At 40.2% G+C, this 18673-nt stretch overlaps 2 protein-coding genes across 2 annotated transcripts in view; one reads left to right on the forward strand and one right to left on the reverse strand.

Moving 5' to 3' along the window:
• LOC125447937 (histone acetyltransferase KAT6A-like) overlaps nucleotides 1–18673 on the forward strand; it is a 440967-nt gene that overhangs the window by 936 nt on the left and 421358 nt on the right. The gene's annotated exons all lie outside the window — the stretch shown is intronic.
• LOC125448135 (AP-3 complex subunit mu-2) overlaps nucleotides 3816–18673 on the reverse strand; it is a 38329-nt gene continuing 23471 nt past the window's right edge. The window contains exons 6-8 of the mRNA XM_048523195.2: nucleotides 10784–10991; nucleotides 6703–6847; nucleotides 3816–6104 (exon numbers count right to left, since the gene is read on the reverse strand). Coding sequence (XP_048379152.1) covers nucleotides 6004–6104; nucleotides 6703–6847; nucleotides 10784–10991 — 454 coding nt within the window. The 3' untranslated portion in view covers nucleotides 3816–6003. The remainder of the gene's footprint in view (nucleotides 6105–6702; nucleotides 6848–10783; nucleotides 10992–18673) is intronic.

The following is an 18673-nucleotide window of genomic DNA, read 5'->3' on the forward strand; positions in this document are numbered from 1 at the left end:
GATGGCTAGTTTCCTTCCTGTCTGTCCGATGTAATGTTTGACAGTTGTTGCATGGTATTTTGTAAACCATATTGGTTCTGCATGTTGTAGGAGTGGGGTCTTTAATCCTTGAGTGTTTGTCAGAGAGTGGCTGTAGGCTTGTGGGCTACAAACAGACACGCACAGGAAACACAGAATTAGACCTCATATACAAACCCATACAGATCAAATCCTGAAAATGACACTACTCACCATAACGGACCGGATGGTATAAATTGCAAGTGGAGTAGACCAATGTCGTTTCATCGGAGGCCTCATGGATGAGGTTACCTCGCATGGTGACAGAACGCCTGAACAAAAACAAGGGTATGTTTGGCTGGGGGACTTGAGGCTGTTTTCATTAGAGAGAAGGTGGTTGAGAGGTGACTTAATTGAAACATAAAATAATCAGAGGGTTATATAGGGTGGATAGGAGGAGCCTTTTTCCTAGGATGGTGACAGCGAGCACGAGGGGGCATAGCTTTAAATTGAGGGGTGAAAGATATAGGACAGATGTCAGAGGTAGTTTCTTTACTCAGAGTAGTAAGGGAATGGAACGCTTTGCCTGTAAACGGTAGTAGATTCACCAACTTTAGGTACATTTAAGTTGTCATTGGATAAGCACATGGACATACATGGAATAGTGTAGGTTAGATGGGCTTGAGATCGGTATGACAGGTTGGCACAACATCGAGGGCCGAAGGGCTTGTACTGTGCTGTAATGTTCTAAGTTCTATGCCAGCTCAGCAAGCAAGTCAACAACCTCAGCCACAACCTGAGCTACAAATCTTTGCTAACATTTCAAACTGTCTTCAGGTTTCATCTGGTCTTCAAAGTAACATTATTTATTGAATATTAATACTAAATCCTGCTGTAGATGATAATCATTCACTTATCAGGCTCTGACTTATCGAAATGTTAGGTAAGGACTAACCTAACTTCATGTGTTCTCAAATTGTCTTCCAACAAGGAGAGAGTTCTCATGTAACCATAAATAGTGGTTTTTCCTCCAGCGTTCTGATCCAACCACACTCTTGGTATTAAAACTTAGTGAGCTGCAGCTGTGTGATATCACCACAAAGTTGCTACTGTGTTCCAATCCCTAATACAAATTCAAGTATATGACAATTCACAGGGATGGTTAAGCAGGAGAGAGAGACACACTGACCATAGCTCTCCACTTGCTGTCCTGGCCAAAAAAGGTGTATACTAACCGAAGGTCCGAGTTTAATATTCGTTCAAGAAATCCTCATTAGTTCTTAACTGGTTAACTGCATGTGCCTTGAATTTCTTAGTCACTCATTATTCAAATAACAGGCTCAGGCAGTGGCATTATTTGCTTTTCATTGAAAATGGACATTTCTGATGGCCCAGAGAAAGGTGGGGCTCAACCAATTCTTGAATGGCTGGATTCCATGTGGTGAAGTTGCATTATTTACCCAATGGCTATGACTTGGACTAAGCTGTGACAGTAATACCGGACAAGTCAGATCCCAGCGTGACATATGGTTCATTCGTCTCATTTTTCAATTTGTTTACCATAGTGGGCAGTCACTGAGTACGTTAGAGGTTGCGATGTACTTTTTGCAAAAATTTCAAACACAAAAATGGGAAATCCAAGCCATTTTACACAAGTGTAAGAACTGTTTGAATGGATTTTATGACAAATAAAACGTCAACCTTCCAGCTTCTCTGATGCTGCATGCGCCGCCTGGTCCACGCTGTGTTATCTCTGACTCCAGCATCGGCAGTTCTTACTATCTATAAATAAAAATGCAGATGTTTTACCCTGAACACTGCCTTACAGCTACTCACACTTCAATGAAATGTCACCTAGCTTCTATAGTTTCTTTTTCAGTTGACATGGGTGTGCTTGTTCTTTTGTTTCTGCATCACTTGATGTTGTTGAAATAACTACAGAGACCAGTATCCTATCACCAGGTCACCCATTGTTTACATCTGGAGAAACCTTGACACAGTCAGCTCTATCAGGGCTGTCTGGCATACCTCTTACCTGTCAGCCATAGCTCTCTGACTGGACAAGTTTAACAGCCCCTCATATTCTATAATCAGCCATGTGGACATAATTGTTTCAATGACTGAAGTTGTCAGTTTTAATTAATGTCTGTCCACAAGACCCTGAAACTGATCATACTGATCACTTACTCCTAAACATGTATTCTATAAACACATTTAACAATCTTGCAGATAATGCATGCCTTTTGAAATTATTCCCTAAACAGATTCTACTCTTAATCTTTCACACTGATGTCACTTTTAATTAAGAGGCCTGATCATCACCTTTTCCAAGCATCTTACCGTGTTGAAATATCAAGTACCTTGTGTATTTGATACCTTGCAGTCAATTCTTTTTAATGTTTGTCATAGCGTATATTTATGTTGCATCAAACTGACAATTCATGCCTTCCTGCTGCACTCTGCTTGTTAACCATGTTGCAAACCTTGACGACTGTCTTATCCTTTCCTTATAAATTTATCACTTCTCCCTTTGCTTGACCTCAAACTCCCCACACTTCTAAAACCTCTCTACTGCCCAAGTTATACAACTCAGTGCAACACTTAAAAGTCCACTGAGACAGGTGAAGACCATACCGAAGGTATGACTTCCATTTTCTGCAGTAACACTGCCAGTGGCGCATGAATTGAAAAATATTTCTCTCACACCAAGCTTTGAACCACACATTTAATTCTCTGATCAGATTTACCCTTCACCAATTTAAGATGGAATGTAACAAATTAACCACAAGGAGGACCAAAAGCATTTTGTTTCTGATGTCGGTCTAAGTTTCCACAGGCAAAGCAAATATAAAAGGTTTGTGTTAACAAAGTGACATCTTTTGGCTGATTGTTGGCTGTTGGGATTTCTTCACAGGACTAACACTTTCAAAAGATCTACATTATGTCCATGCAAGAACAACACAAAAATGTTAGCATTCAAATGAGGAAAAAAAAGGGAACAATTGTTTATTTGCCAAGAAAATTGTATGCCACGGCAGGAGGATGAACAGAAATAATAAAGATGCAGTTAGTTAAGCTGAAACTATTTTTGAGGAGTGTGGAAATATGGTTGGATGTTTCATCATGGGACATAAACAAGGTACAGTACATTAGAATGAGAAAATAAACTTAGTGGGAGATGTGTCCAATTGACATTTATAGTGGTATTGAACAGGGAACTACAGAATGGGAATTTTTGATATGTATTGGGTAATAACAATGCTGGAATAATGAAAATACAAATGTGTAGCACCTTTTGCACAACCATTGAATTACATTCAAAAGATTGCTATGAGCATTTTACTTCTCTTATCTATCAAATAACCATTGAGCTTCAAAGTGTATGAAACAGGTTCCAGATAGGGAAGAGAACATTCGAGGTCAAGGGTGCGACATCATGGAATGCTAACATTTCACTGAAGGAATCTCAATTTTAGGCTGACAAAACAGTGTGGTGTAAAATTAAGTGTTGTCTTTCACCAGTCCAATTGTGATTAAATCTAGTTCATGCTGGGTACATTCACTGTGGTTTGTCAAACAACACTGCGTTCCAGGTAACAAAGTATGGAGCTGGAGGAACACAGCAGGCCAGGCAGCAGAGGAACAGGAAAGCTGACATTTCCTGTTCCTCTGATGCAGTCTGGTCTGCTGTGTTCCTCCATCCCCACACTTTGACTCCAGCATCTGCAGTTCTTGCTATCAATATTGTATTCTATGAACTTCACGTGAAAGAAGCGCACATTACGCAGATGTTTGTTGTAATCATGTTTTACTTTATTTAATGCTAAAGAATAACACACTCCTCAAGCAAAATGATCTGATCCTGATACAAATACACTCTGGAATAATATTACCCAATAAAAAATTGCAGCAATATTCATTCTGTTAAATATATCCAAATACTTAGAGAAAATAAATTAAAACAGACTAGATTTGACCCAAATCTGCAAAAGGGGCAGATAATGAGGTAACAGCTTCAGCAATTTGGGTGTTTGTTATCCATGAATCTGCGTCACATCTTTAAATAGCTGGAACCACTTTGTTTCATTTGGACCTCAACACAGTAACAAGAGCCAAATAACAGAAGTTCAGCCTTCATGAGATGGCAAAGAAAACTAAAGCACATGTCTATTTTGCTTTTCTTTGTCGTCAGTATATACTCTGATTTTATCAAAACAGTTAATAGTGGTTCAACACTGAAATCAGTTATTTGCATCAAAGGGGAAATATCTCCATAGCTGCACTTCAAAATGCTTGTGGAACAAAAATAAAACAGGAACAAAAACAAAGTTGCTGGAAAAGCTCAGCAGGTCTGGCAGCATCTGTGGAGGAGTGTGTGTTTTCTCCTCCACAGATGCTGCCAGACCTGCTGAGCTTTTCCAGCAACTTTGTTTTTGTTCTGGATTTACAGCCTCTGCAGTTCTTTTCATTTTTAAAAATGAAGTAAACATGAGTAAATAAAAAGTTATTGGGAGAACTGCAAGATTTATGTTCTTCAGTAACAGATTTTGAAGTTTAATAATTCCACAAATAATTATTTGTGGAAAAATACCTCCGGGCAAGAGGGTAGATGAAGAAGAGAATTAGTGCTGCCCTATTGTACATAGCTGACTATTAGTACATAGTTTTATGCACTGGAATTATAATCTCATCATAGTTAAATGATTGTTGCCAAATAATATTTCATTTTGAAGAGGTTTCCTGCTTCACCCACTGCCACTGTACCTCAAATTACAATCCCAACCAACAGTCCCATGAAAATCAGGAAAATGCATATTTCTGTATGAGACAATCTTGCACGTGGAAAGTGTTGAAAATCAGGAGAGACTAGAGGGTGACAAACAGGTGTGTAAAAGTTGCAAACATTCACCATATCTTGCTTCATTTTTAAGGCTGTTTTAGATGTTGCTTTCAAATAGAATACCAATTAAGATGCTCAATGTTCCAATCACAGATTATAAAAATCCTTCAATAAATTAAGTTACTTTGCAAATAATTTCCACATAGACATTAGGGGGACACAATAGTTGGAAGTGCACTTTTTAAAATGATAATCAGCAGTTATGGTCAGGAGAAATAAACAAAGATAACAAATTGAAAAATTCGGTCCAAGAAATTGCCTAGCAGCAGTCTGTTGCATTGCAGAAAATACAACACCCCCCTTCAAAAACAAAAGTTAAACAGAGAATTCAATATTGCTCCATTACGTGGATTTTTGGTCATGCAAGGACACAAGTAAATAAGGTTATGAAATGTATGGCTTCATGGTGTTTTTGCACCACTAACTATGCTACCTCAAGATTGGAATATCAGCTTTCATCTCTTGAGGAACAACCATTCAACAACTGAACAGCAAACAAAAAAAAGATCACTTGAAAATCAACATATTCTTTCGATGGGAAGTACCTGCACAAATTCAAATCATCACCTTCATAAATCAGCATCCTCAGTGAAATAACAACAACATTACAATTAAAAACACCAAACCTGACAAAAGACAGTGGTTTCTGAGTTTGGCTGAAGGTGCAACACAGTAGCACTGTTAACAATAATACTGTATTTTCTAATTTGTATGCTAATTCTGTAATGCAAAACCAATACCACATAGCAAATTTTCAGCTTTCATCTTGCCCCAGGAACCTTGTGTTTCCCGTTATAAGATAAATATATTTAAATCTATTTTCTTTGAGTGTAAGGTAGTCGATGATAATAAACAGCATTCCTTAAGTGAGGAAGACTGAAATGAACTTTACAACAGGGCATATAAAGTCTAAACCATTCGCTCATGTCAAAAAAACACTGCATGTTAACTTTGAGTCAACTCAAAAACCCAAGTACAGTTAACAATGTAGGTTGGTTGTACTAATAACAACATAAAACACAAGAAAAATGGGAAGATTCAACTGGCAAGCACACAGGTGGGGAAGGAAAGTCTTACTGCTACAACAATTGCCTTCAGAATAGTTATTATGTTCGAACTTGGAATTTTCCAGCTTTTGTCATGTACTTGATGCCTTTAAATGGTTTATATTTCTCACCATACATGTCCAATCGATTTACCTTCAAACCTGAGAGAAAATGCAACACAAATCAGTAAGAGGGTTTATTCGACTGAGAGAAGACAATCTATCTCAAAAAGGCTTAGTCCATAGAACTAAAACTGTATTTTGTGGATGACAGCACGCAAAATGAAAGGGATCGAAAGAAATGGAGACTTCTGGCAGTTGTAAATAATCTGTATCTAGTTCCATATACCAGCAGAAAACTTATTTTCAGTTGCACTGCAGTCATAATAAGTGATCAGAAATCAAAATGTCACACAGCTGTCAAATGAAACGCTGTTCCGAGATTGGTACAGCATCATCCTGTACCTGTATCTAGGTATCTTTGCACCCAATATGGCACCATAATTGGCAGCTCTGTAAACTTTTAACTGCACTCAGGTGAGTACATGTGATAATAAACCCAATTCTAATTCAAATCAAAATGTTTTTCACTTTTCTAACCCATCACAAACGTAAGTAGAATGATTAATGTTGAAACCCACTGCAGAATGCCTAAAAAATTCCACTCCCATTCTTTTGTTCTTTATTTGCTTCAAGACAAAACATTAGCTACCTAAAGAAATTGCACAAGTATTTATTATTTATTTCTGTAATTTCTTACCTGAAATTGCTAGTTGTTGTATTTTGAACTGGATATTAATATTGGGGTTCTCATCAGGCTTGGGTGTCCCTGCCTGCAGGCTCATGGAGCCTTTCAGGCTTGGCAGTTTCTGTGGGTTAATCTTCCCAATATCCCATGACAGTATCTGCAATAAGAAGTTTAGAACAAATAACTGCACTATTACGGTTTTAAAAATACTCAAATGACTAAATTTGCAGCATTGAAGAGTAAACAATGAAATTGGAAAGCAAAAACTGAATCAGTAAACATTTCAAAAAAATCCCTTTTTCCCAGTTCCCACAAGGCCTAAAGCATAATAGGTGTGTATGGAAGAAAACTGAATGGTTACATATTTGGAAAGAATAATGAGGAAAGGCAAGTGCAGGAATTGATAGAACAGGGGATGTACACAAATCTTTGAAGTTGGAAAGTCACCTTGAGAAGATTGTTAAACATACTGGCATCAAATACCAAAAGAAGGAAGCTCTGCAAAAATTTGGTAATGCAGATTCAAATTCATCTGGCATTCACCATATGCGACTCTTCATATTATAAAGCAGTCTGTGTTCATTTGTCATAAGCCTTGGACTGCTAAGTGCCAAGTAACATTCACAGTATGAGTGTGCCAGGCAACATCTGTCTCCAACAAGGCAATCTAACCAATGTCCCTTGATAGTCAATATCATTCCCATTGCTGAATCCACCATTGCAACATGCTGGGAGTCTCCACTGCCCAGAAACTCTACTTGCTTAGCTGTGTAAATATTGTAGCTACATAAGCAGGACACAGGCTAGCATTTTAGTGGCGATTAACTGACCTCCTGTCTCCCAAAGTCCATGCATCATCTACAAGGCATACGTCAGGAGTGTGACGGAATACTGTCACTTACTTGGATGGGTGCACAGCCAGCAAAAAACTCAAGAAGCTGGGCAGCATGCGGACAAAACGGCCTGCTTCATTGGGACCTTGAACAGTCTCTTCCTTCACCACCAAATGCACAACTGCAGCAATATATACCACCTACAAGCTGTGCTGCATTAATTCACAAAGGCTCCCTCAACAGCATCTTCCAAACCCCACAACTACTGCTATCTGGATGATGCTGCATGTGAATACCTCTGCCTGCAAGTTTCCTTCCAAGCCACTCAACATTCTGCCAAAGATCCTGATGAGGTACTGAGGAAGTCATTCCAGACTTCAAACATTAACTCTTTCTCTTCACGGATGTTGCCAAACCTGCTGAGTTTCTCCAGCATTCTCTGCGTTTGTTTCAGATTTCCAGCATCTGCAGTATTTTGCTTTAAAAGTTACTCACCATACTGACTAGGAAATATATCCCCATTCCCTCAGTGTCCCTGAGTCAAAATCCTTAATCTCCCTGCCTAGCAGTTTTACAGACGCACATACACCAAATGGATTGCAGCAATTCAAGGCAGTACACCATCACGTTCTCAACAAAGCTAACCTAGTACCATGCTCACATCCCATAAAGAATAACAAATAAGTCTCGTGTTCCTTTCTGGGATCTGTATGTTAGCAACAATGTCATGGTCTTGGAAAGGGTACAACAGAGATATACTAGAATTGAACTAAGGTGAAAACATTTTTTCTGGATGAAACAGTGGAAAGTTGTGGTTCTTCTCGAAAGAACCAAGAGTTTGACCAAAATCTTCAAAATCATGAAACATTGAGAGAATAAATGAAAAAAAAACTCATTTCTGTATCAGAAGTGTCAAGATTTAAGAAGCAGAAGATACACGACTGAGCACAAACCAGAAGGATGACCATAAAAAAACTACTTTTATGCAACAAATTTTGATGGGAAAGGGACTGTCTGAAAAAGGAGGTGCATGCAGATGAAAAAGCAAAATCGGATAAAATAACGGCAAGGAAAATTGGTGAGGTACAGAGGAAGACTAAGGAGTGGGATTAATTAGCCAGTCTACCAAAAGCTAACATGACCATGTTAAGTTGAATGGCCTCTTTCTGTGTTACATCATTCTTTTATTGATTACAATTACTACAAATGAAACATCTCCTGATTCACTTTTTATATTGCGTCAAGGTTTCAAATTCAAGACCGATATTTTCCACAATGTTTTGTGGTGGTTTGTAGCAATAGCAGGGGCCAATTTTTCCCAATCAAGTCTGCAACTGTACTTCACCACATCCACTTATTGGCTCCAAAGATCTACAACTAATCCACAACCAATTATTAGCTTTTATAAATGGTTTAACTTGCTATTTCCCACGCATAACTTGCTCAATGGTACATCACGGTTCAATTCCGTTTTTGCTTCGTGTTCCATGTTTCCATGCCATCCATTCTCGATTTGTTAAACTATATTGCTCCTCAATACTTAAGACAATTACTTAAAAGCTGCTAAAAACCATTTTAAGAAATATAATTATTGTAGTCCACACTTTCAGAATGTGAAAAATCCTCGAAGAGAAACATTATACCCATTGTGCAGAATTCTTAAAATCAAAACTACTTGATGTTGATTCCCATTCTTTGGGCAAATAAAGAACAGTGAGACCCAAAATATTGTTCTGGATGAAAATATAATATTTAACAAGAAATACAATTCCAACTACCTAATATTTCCCACTTGGCTGCTTTTCAAAGTCATCACATTTCCTATTCAATTATTACACATACAGAACATTTTCAAAATCTGTTGAACTCCATTCGCAACAATGGATTTACAAGGACTAACGACAAATGAAGAGGTGATGATCAGTGTTTACAAGGTTAGTTTGGCCACATTTAGGGCAGTGTGTGGTGTTTTTGGAGAGAAAAACAAGAGAGAGAGTGTTGTATTATTCAGGCAATGTACAATTGAGAGGATCCAATTGCAATGAAAACCTGGAGAAAATAAACCCATCTTCAATGGAATGAACAAAGACTGGGGGCGGCACAGGGAGAGCTTAGAATAGAAAGCCTCAAAAGAGTTAGAAGGACTTTGAGAAATTAAAAACAGAAAATTAATTTCTACCAGTTCAGTAATCATTAATGAAAGAAGAGAAAATAAGTATCAGACCTCCATTTATCAAGGAGGAGATCAGGAAGGAATTCTTTTCATACAAAAGGGTCATAAGAATTTGGAATGCATGTTAATTATTTTAGTATATGGAACTGATGGGTATTGTTGGATGTGGTACTGGGATCATCGATGATGGGGCTAGCTGCAAGACAGTGAAATAGCTCCACAGAGGCCAGTTTCCTGTCATCAAATTGCCCTTCATTTACACGTGGAGAGTCCGTGACACTGATCCAGCTTCCTCAGAGCCAAGTGTCAGATGAAACAGAATGTCCAATATTCCTGCTTATATTGGTCAGGCAGGGTTCCCTAACTAGACCAGATTAGCAGCCCCAATCAGGAACTCATATTCTATGAGGTTCAGTTGACTGACCTTGTACAATTACGACAGAGTCAGCAGGGATACTGGGATAATTGTCAGCATGCACAGTTGCATTCTCTCAATCAACCTACTTTGGAAGAAAAGGAATTGTGTTTCATTTCGTCCCAAGTCATCTGGCTTGGATCCATTTAGCATGTATCATGAGACTTGTAAACATGAAAGTAAGTGACCTTTCAAGTTGTATTTAAGGAAGAAAATAACGCTGTATGAATTGTATTGTTTCATAATCAGCCTTGCAAAAAAAAACTAGCTTTCAGCCTTTCCAGAGGTGCATCAAGTTGCTACATTTTCGCATTAATCTTGAATGAACTTTGTCATCAAAAATTTGGACTGGTAATTAACAGTATCAACACCTTTTCATCAGAATTCACCACATTAGTCGGCTATGGACCAAGTGCATGTAAATGGGGTCAGTGTAATTTGGTGTTTGTTGGTCCACGTAGAAATGATGGGCTGAAGGGCCTGTTTCTATGCTGTACGACTAATGACAATGGCTAAAATATTTTTTCAAATAAGAAAACTAAATGGATTAACTCAAACAATATATTTGGACATAAATAATTTTTATCTCAGGTTTATTCTTGAATCAAATTTGTTACATGCTCATTGGTGTGCCATCGACAGTCATTACTGGCAGTGCCAATTTCCAATTACCTTGGTGACTGGGTCAAAGGTGTAGTTCCCTTGAGTGGAGCTGAGATTCATGTTCAAAACCACCTTTGGCAGCTGGCTGGTCACTACTGTACCTTCGATCATCTTTCCCATTGTTTGTTTGGGGCCAACGGTAATTTCAAACCGCCCCATGGAGCTGCCATCCCGGAAGGTAATGTTGTGCTTTACATAGACAGGAATGGCAACCAAGCTGTAAGGCAATAAATACTGATAACGTATTTGTATCTATTCAGACTGCTGAGATATGGTGGAAGAGTGAAAAGCCATTAGTACAGTCAGCATTTCTTAAATACTTTACTTTTTGCTATTTCCTCCACTCACCCTTTGTTGAAGAAATCCACAGGGAGATGGCTGATTGATGCTTTCTCTGGTCATGATGATTTTAGCACAAGGTTAAGGTCTTGAAACTGACAAGAATAGAAAGGCCCAGATTTGGATGGCATGCACCTGCAGCTAGTAAGACATCTGACCTGAGGCGGCATCACTGCCAAATCCAATTCAGACTACACAAAGCCTGCTGTTACTCAAACGGAAGCAAAAAATTCTTACATACTCAATGTCAGCATCACGTGCCGAGGGAAATAAGTTTAACATTCCAGATCAATTCTTGGAGGACATAGGCCAAAGTGAGCATTGGCCCCTGGAGAGAATTAAGCTGGGGAATGGGGAAGCAGGAAATGGCAGAGGAGTTGAACAAATTCTTCGTATTAGTCCGTGCATCAGCTATTAGCAATTATGAAATAATCAAGGGACAAAAGGAAAAGAAGAAATAAATAACGACTGACTATCACTTCAGGGAAGATGCGAGGGAAACTAAATCAGGTCAAAGACTGATAAAACTTTGGACCTTGGACATGCATCCTAAGATGGAAGAGGAAATAGCAATAGAGAAAGTGTATGTTCTTTTCTTACGGTCTACCAGTAGTCATCTTCCAAGAATCCTTAGATACTGGAAAAGTCCCAGAGATTAGAAAACTGCTATTGAAAAACCTTTTCTCAAACAAGAGAACGAAACGAAAACCAAAAGAAAAACAAAAACCAATTAGTAACTCTTGGCCAGTTAGATAGAGTCTGTTATTGGGAAAATGTTAGACATTAAAGGACATAAGAGCAGAGCATTTATAGACGCATCACATGATCAAGCAGGGTCAGCACGGCATCATGAGGGAGAAATCATGCCTAACAAATTTATGAGAATTTGAAGAGGTAACAAACAGGATACATACAGGGGAAGCAACATATGTATTATACTGGGATTTTGAGAAGGCATTTGACAAGGTGCCACAGAGTTGGCTACTTGATGAGACAACAGGTCATGGTGTTGGAGGTACTAGTGCAGGATAGAGGATTGGCTAACAAATAGTTGAAAAAGTTGGGATAAGGGGGCATTTTCAGGATGATAAGCTGTAACTAGTAGATTGTCACAGGAGTCTGTGCTGGCCAACATTCCCTCTAAGCTGTGTGGCATCGTGTGCATATTGCTACTCTCAATATCAGCGCTCATCAGGCTGCTTGTAGGAACGTCATCCGGTTCCTGAATCTGCAATGTGCCATGCATGGACTTCAGCCACCTGCGCTGCAAGACTGGTGCTGTTGAGACAATTATTTAGAGTATACTCATGGCTTGGATGAGCAAAGTGAATGTAGAAGTGAAATGTATAAGACCAAACAGTGGGTGGAAAGGCAAGTGGTGAGAATGACAGTCTGCAGAGAGACAGGTTTAATGAATAGGCAAAAACGTAGCTGATAGAATCTAAATGTAGGAAAATCTAGGTGATGCACTTAGACTGGAAGAACAGAGGAACTGAAGGTTATTGAAATGGAGAAAGACTGCAGAAAGCTAGAGGGATTTGGGAATCACATATCTTAAAAAGCTATCAACCAAGGTCGGTAATACAGAGGGCACATGTAATGCTGACTTTCATTTCAACGTGAATGAACTGTCAAAATAGGACGGACGGTCTTGCTTAAACTATACAAGACACTATTCCGAGAACAGCTAGAATACTGTGAACAGTTGTGAGTCCCTAATCTAAGAAAAGGTATACTGGTATTGAAGGCAGTTCAGAGAAGGTTCATTAGACATTTACTAGGTACAGAGGAACTGTCTTATGAGGAAATGTTGAGTAGGTTGGGCATATACTGAGTGGAGTTCAGAAGAATGAGAACTGAGCTCATTGAATTATATAAAACACTTACAGAACTCGACAGAGTGGATGTAGAAAGGTCATTTACCCTTGTAGCAAGGTCAAGGACTGGAGAAAATCTCAGAATAAAGTGGTCTCCAATTTAAGACCAAGATGAGGAGAATTTTTTCTGAGGGTAATGAATTTGTACATTTCTTTTCTGTGAATGGCTGTTGAGGCTGGGTTGTTAAGTACATTTAAGGCTGAGATAGACAGATTTTTTTTAATCAGAAAGGGATTCAAGGGTTATCAGGAAAAGGCATGAAAGTGGTGTTGACGATTATCATAGAACATAGAACAGTACAGCACAGAACAGGCCCTTCAGCCCACGATGTTGTGCCAACCATTGATCCTCATGTATGCCCCCTCAAATTTCTGTGACCATATGCATGTCCAGCAGTCTCTTAAATGTCCCCAATAACCTTGCTTCCACAACTGCTGCTGGCAACGCATTCCATGCTCTCACAACTCTGTGTAAAGAACCCGCATCTGACATCCCCTCTATACTTTCCACCAACCAGCTTAAAACTATGACCCCTCGTGTTAGCCTTTTCTGCCCTGGGAAATAGTCTCTGGCTATCAACTCTATCTATGCCTCTCATTATCTTGTATACCTCAATCAGATCATCTACGTTCTCACTGAATGTCAGGGAAGACTTGATGCTCAAACATCTTACAGATTTATGGACCTTTCATTGCAACTACTCCATAAACATTAACTCTTATTATCTATAGGTATTGCTGAATTGCTAAGTATTTCCAGCTATTTTTGTTTTAGATTTCAAATGTGCAGTATTTTGCTCCAGTGGACTGTTGCTTTTAGTTTTAAAAACTGCTACACAACAGCTAGCTGGTGTTTTGAACAGTTCACTTACAGGAATGGCTAAACATTGTTTAAAAATTTCAGCATTTGCCTTTTGAGTGTCATTTGTGAGATGTGGGCATTGTAGGCTGGCCTGCATTTATTGCCCTTCCCTAGTTGCCCTTGAGAAGGCAGTGATGAGTTGCTGTCTTGAACTGCTCTAGTCCATGTATTCAAATATCCATTGAGGTATAAAGCAATTATCTTCAAACTTCACATTCTGCATCATAAGAAATGATACCAGCTTTAGCCACTCAACTTCTGGGTTGGTGCCAATATTACATTTCACTTTTGACCTAACATTAGAACCTCAAGTTGACAACATTTCTTAACCTTGTAGCAGAGGAGTTACAAGTTGGGTTTCCTTTCAATAATTCCAGCATCAGACAGTTCTACTGAGCAGGAATGAAAGAAGGTCAATTGGCATGATGGAACCATGTGCGTCAAAACTAATAATTCCATTTTCCCATTTCATAGCAGAATAAAGATGGGATGGGATGTTACATTTCCTAAAAATTTATCCTAACAATGGTAAATACTCAGTCAAATTCATTCAAAGGTGATGATATAAAGCAAACAGCAGAGAGAAACAACAATTCTGTTAGCATATCCAGAAAAGTATCAAAATGCTAAACTCTACCTGTCAGCTTTATTCAGCGCCCCCGACTCCGGAACCATCTAAATTACCAGTATAATTGCGAAAACATAGCAATTGCTCCATTGCAAGACATTCTGCAGTTCAAAAATGTTCACACTGAAAGTTTCAATGTCGTCTTTGTATAGATATTTCAAGCATTTAAGAAAATCAAAGCGCTGGTCTTCATGTGAAAATGAAGGAGATTCACAAGAGGTCTGTAATTTAACCTCTCCTATTTCACCCTCAATCTTAAAAACGTGCTTGTATCATTTGTAAATATTTTCTAATAACCCAGCAAGACCTACAAATAATATGCTAGTTTTCGATTCCCACTTCTCAGTCGCTGGAATGGAAGAGAAAACCAACATGCAGATAGGGAAAAATTATGATCTTTTAATCCGTAAAATGAGATTTACAAGGCCAACAATTCTCAAAGACTAGGACTGAAGTGGAATATGTTTTCATTTGTTGGATAAATCCAGCAGTTACAAGTTTTGGACTTGCAGTTAAATAGAATACAGAATTCCAAATAATTTGATCTAAATACAGTCAAATTACTGGCACATTGAAAGAAAACTGAATATTTGACTTGGAGGTTCTAATCCAATGTTAAAATTAATTTAAATTGAAGTCAGATGAGAAGAACAGAAGAATCAGGAAGTTAACAGGTAACTCCCAGTATATTCCAGAATTGTCATGCATTGATACAGAGGGAACATATGAATCTGAATAAAACACATTGCAGTACATACTCAAGTGTAAGGAGATTAAAAGTTCCTTCTACTAAAAGTTTTAACAATGTTTATTTCTAAAATATCACCAGTAAATCCTGGCACTTCAACTTTATATAATCCGTATTTATGAACTGAATGTAGAGATCATCTCTATTGTAGAAAAAGTTTGCAAATTATACAGATAGATAGTTAGGAAAGCCACCTTTGAGAAGGATACAAACAAACAGTCTGTGAAGGAGTACAGATAGGTTAAGGGAAACAGTTGGTGATGGATTATTATGTGGGAAAATCTGACAACATTTGTTCAGCAGGGAAAATAAAACACGAAAACCAGAATACATTTAACCACAGCAACTACAGGTATGCATGTACATGATTCACAGAAAAGCAGGTGTTTAGGAAGAGCAAGTGATTTGAAAGGCAAAGCGTTGGCTTTTATTGGAAAGGGAAAAGAATGTGAAAGCAGCAAAGTGCTTTTAATACTACAGTATATTGATGGTGGAATTTGAATTCAATAATTAAAGAGAGTCTGGAATTAAGAATCTACTGATCACCATGAAATCATTGCCGATTGTCGGAAAACCCATCGAGTTTACTATTGTCCTTCAGGGAAGGAAATCTGCCATCCTTACCTGGTCTGGCTTACACCTGACTCCAGACCTACAGCAATGTGGTTGACTCTCAGTTGCCCTCTGAAATGGCCTAGCAAGCCGCTCAGTTCTACCAATTGCCACAAAGTCTCAAATGGCATTGACCTAGGCGCTGGAAGAGAACAGCAGAAACAGCCCTGTCAACCCTGCAAAGTCCTCCTCATTAACATCTGGGGGTTATTGCCAAAATTGGGAGAGCTGCGTCACGGATAAGTTAAGCAACAGCCTGACATAGTCACACTCAGTGTCCCACCCGTAGAACAGACCCAGCAGAGATGGTGGCACAGTAGTATTCAGTCAGGACGGTGTTTCTCTGGCAGTCCTCATTGACTGTGGGACCATAAGGTAAACATGGGCAAGGAAATTTCCTGCTGATTACCAATACTGTCCTCCCTCAGTTGATGAATCAGTATTCCTCAATGTTGAGCAACACCTAGAGGAAGCACCGAGGATGGCAAGGGCACAAAATGTACTCTGGGTGGGGGATTTCAATGTCCACTACCAAGAGTGGCTCGGCAGCAGTACTACTGATCGAGCTGGTCGGGTCCTAAAGCACGTTGCTGCTAGACGGTCTACTGCAGGTGGTGAGGGAACCGACAAGAGGGAAGAACATAAATGACCTCATTCTTACCAATCTGCCATCTGCAGATGCCTCAGTCCATGACGGTATCAGTAAGAGACCATCGCACAGTCTTTGTGGAGACAAAGTCTCGCCTTCACATTAAAAATAGTGCCACACAACATGGTGGAAGTTATCACCGTGCTAAATGGGACAGACTTTGCATAGGTCTAGCAACTCAACGTTGGACATCCATGAAGTGCTGCAGGCCAGCAACAGCAGGAGAATTGTACTCCAGCACAATCTAATTTCATGGCCCAGCATTTCCCCTGCTCAACCATTACCATCAAGCCAGGGCATCAAAGATAACGGGAACAGCAGATGCTGGAGAATCCGAGACAACAAAGCGTGGAGTTGGATGAACACAGCAGGCCAAGCAGAATCTTAGGAACACAAAAGCTGACGTTTCGGGCCTAGACCCTTCATCAGAAAAGGGGGATGGGGAGAGGATTCTGAAATAAATAGGGAGAGGCGGACTGAAGATGGATAGAGGAGAAGATAGGTGGAGAGGAGAGTATGGGTGGGGAGGTAGGGAGGTGACAGGTCAGTCTGGGGAGGATGGACAGGTTGGGGGGAGCCAGGATGAGGTTAGTAGGTAGGGAATGGAGGTGCGGCTTGAGGTGAGAGGAGATATAGGTGAGTGGAAGAACAGGTTAGGGAGGCAGGGATGAGCTGAGCTGCTTTTGGGATGCAGTTGGTGGGGGGGGGGGGGGCGCGGATTTTGAAGCTGGTGAAACCCAATAGTATCCTATCCCCTCCTCTCACCGCAAGCCGCCACACCTCCATTTCCTACCTACTAACCTCATCCCGCCCCCTTGACCTGTCTGTCCTCCCCAGACTGACCTATCCCCTCCCTACCTCCCCATCCATACTCTTCTCCACCTATCTTCTCCTCTGTCCATCTTTGATCGCCTCCCCCTCTCTTCCTATTTATTTCAGAATCCTCTCCCCATCCCCCTTTTCTGATGAATGGTCTAGGCCCGAAAGGTCAGTTTTTGTGCTCCTAAGATGCTGCTTGGTCTGCTGTGTTCATCCAGCTCCACACTTTAAGCCAGGGGATCAACCCTAGTTCATTGGACAGTGCAGGTGGTTGTGCCAGGGGCAGCACCAGGCATACCTGAAAATGAGGTATCAATCTGATGAAGCCACCAAACAGGACTCCTTGCACGCCAAACAGCGACAGCAGCAAGTGATAGACAGAGCTAAGCAATCCTACAAGCAACGGATCACATCTAAGCTTTGCAGTCCTGCCACATCCAGTCGTGAATGGTGGTGGATAATTAAACAACTCAGTGGAGGAGGAGGCTCCACAAATATCCCCATCCTCAATGATGGAATAGCCCAGCACATCAGTACAGAAGATATGGGTGAAGCATTAGCAGCAATCTTTAGCCTGGAGTGCCGAGTGAACGATCCATCTCTGCCTCCTGCAGTGGTCCCTAGCATTACAGATTCGAGTGTTCAGCCAATTCGATTCACTCCATGTGACATCAAGAAACGGGGAGACACTGGATACTGCAAAGACTACAGGCCCCGACAACATTCTGGCAATCGTACTGAAGGCTTGTCCTCCAGAACCTGCCGCTCCTCTAGACAAACTGTTCCAGTACAGTTGCAACACTGGTACCTACCTGACAATGTGGAAAATTGCCCTGTACACAAAGGAGAAATCCAACCCGGTCAATTATCGCCCATCAGTCTACTCTCCATCATCAGTAAAGTGACGGAAGGTGTCATCAACAGTGCTGTCAAGCAGCATGTGCTCAACAATGACCTGCTCAGCGACACCCAGTTTGGGTTCTGCCAGGGCAAATCAGCTCCTGATCACATAACAGCCTTGGTTCAAACATGGACAAAACAGCTGAATTCCAGAGGTTAGGTGAGATGGACAGCCCTTGATGTCAAGGCTGTGTTTGACCAGGTGTGGCATCAAGGAGCCCTAGCTAAATTGGAATCGATGGGTATCAGAGGGGAAACTCTCTGCTGGTTGGATTCATACCGGACACGTAGGACGATGATCATGGATGTAGGAGGCTAATCATCTCGGCTCCAGGACATCTCTGTAGGAGTTTCTCAGGATAGTGTCATAGGCCCAACCATCTTCAGCTGCTTCAATGTTCTTCCCTCCATCATCAGGTCAGAAGGGAGGATGTTCAGCGATGTATGCACAATGTTTGACTCCCT

This window comes from Stegostoma tigrinum, chromosome 40 (assembly GCF_030684315.1).
Source record: "Stegostoma tigrinum isolate sSteTig4 chromosome 40, sSteTig4.hap1, whole genome shotgun sequence".
Classification (NCBI taxonomy): Eukaryota; Metazoa; Chordata; class Chondrichthyes; order Orectolobiformes; family Stegostomatidae; genus Stegostoma; species Stegostoma tigrinum.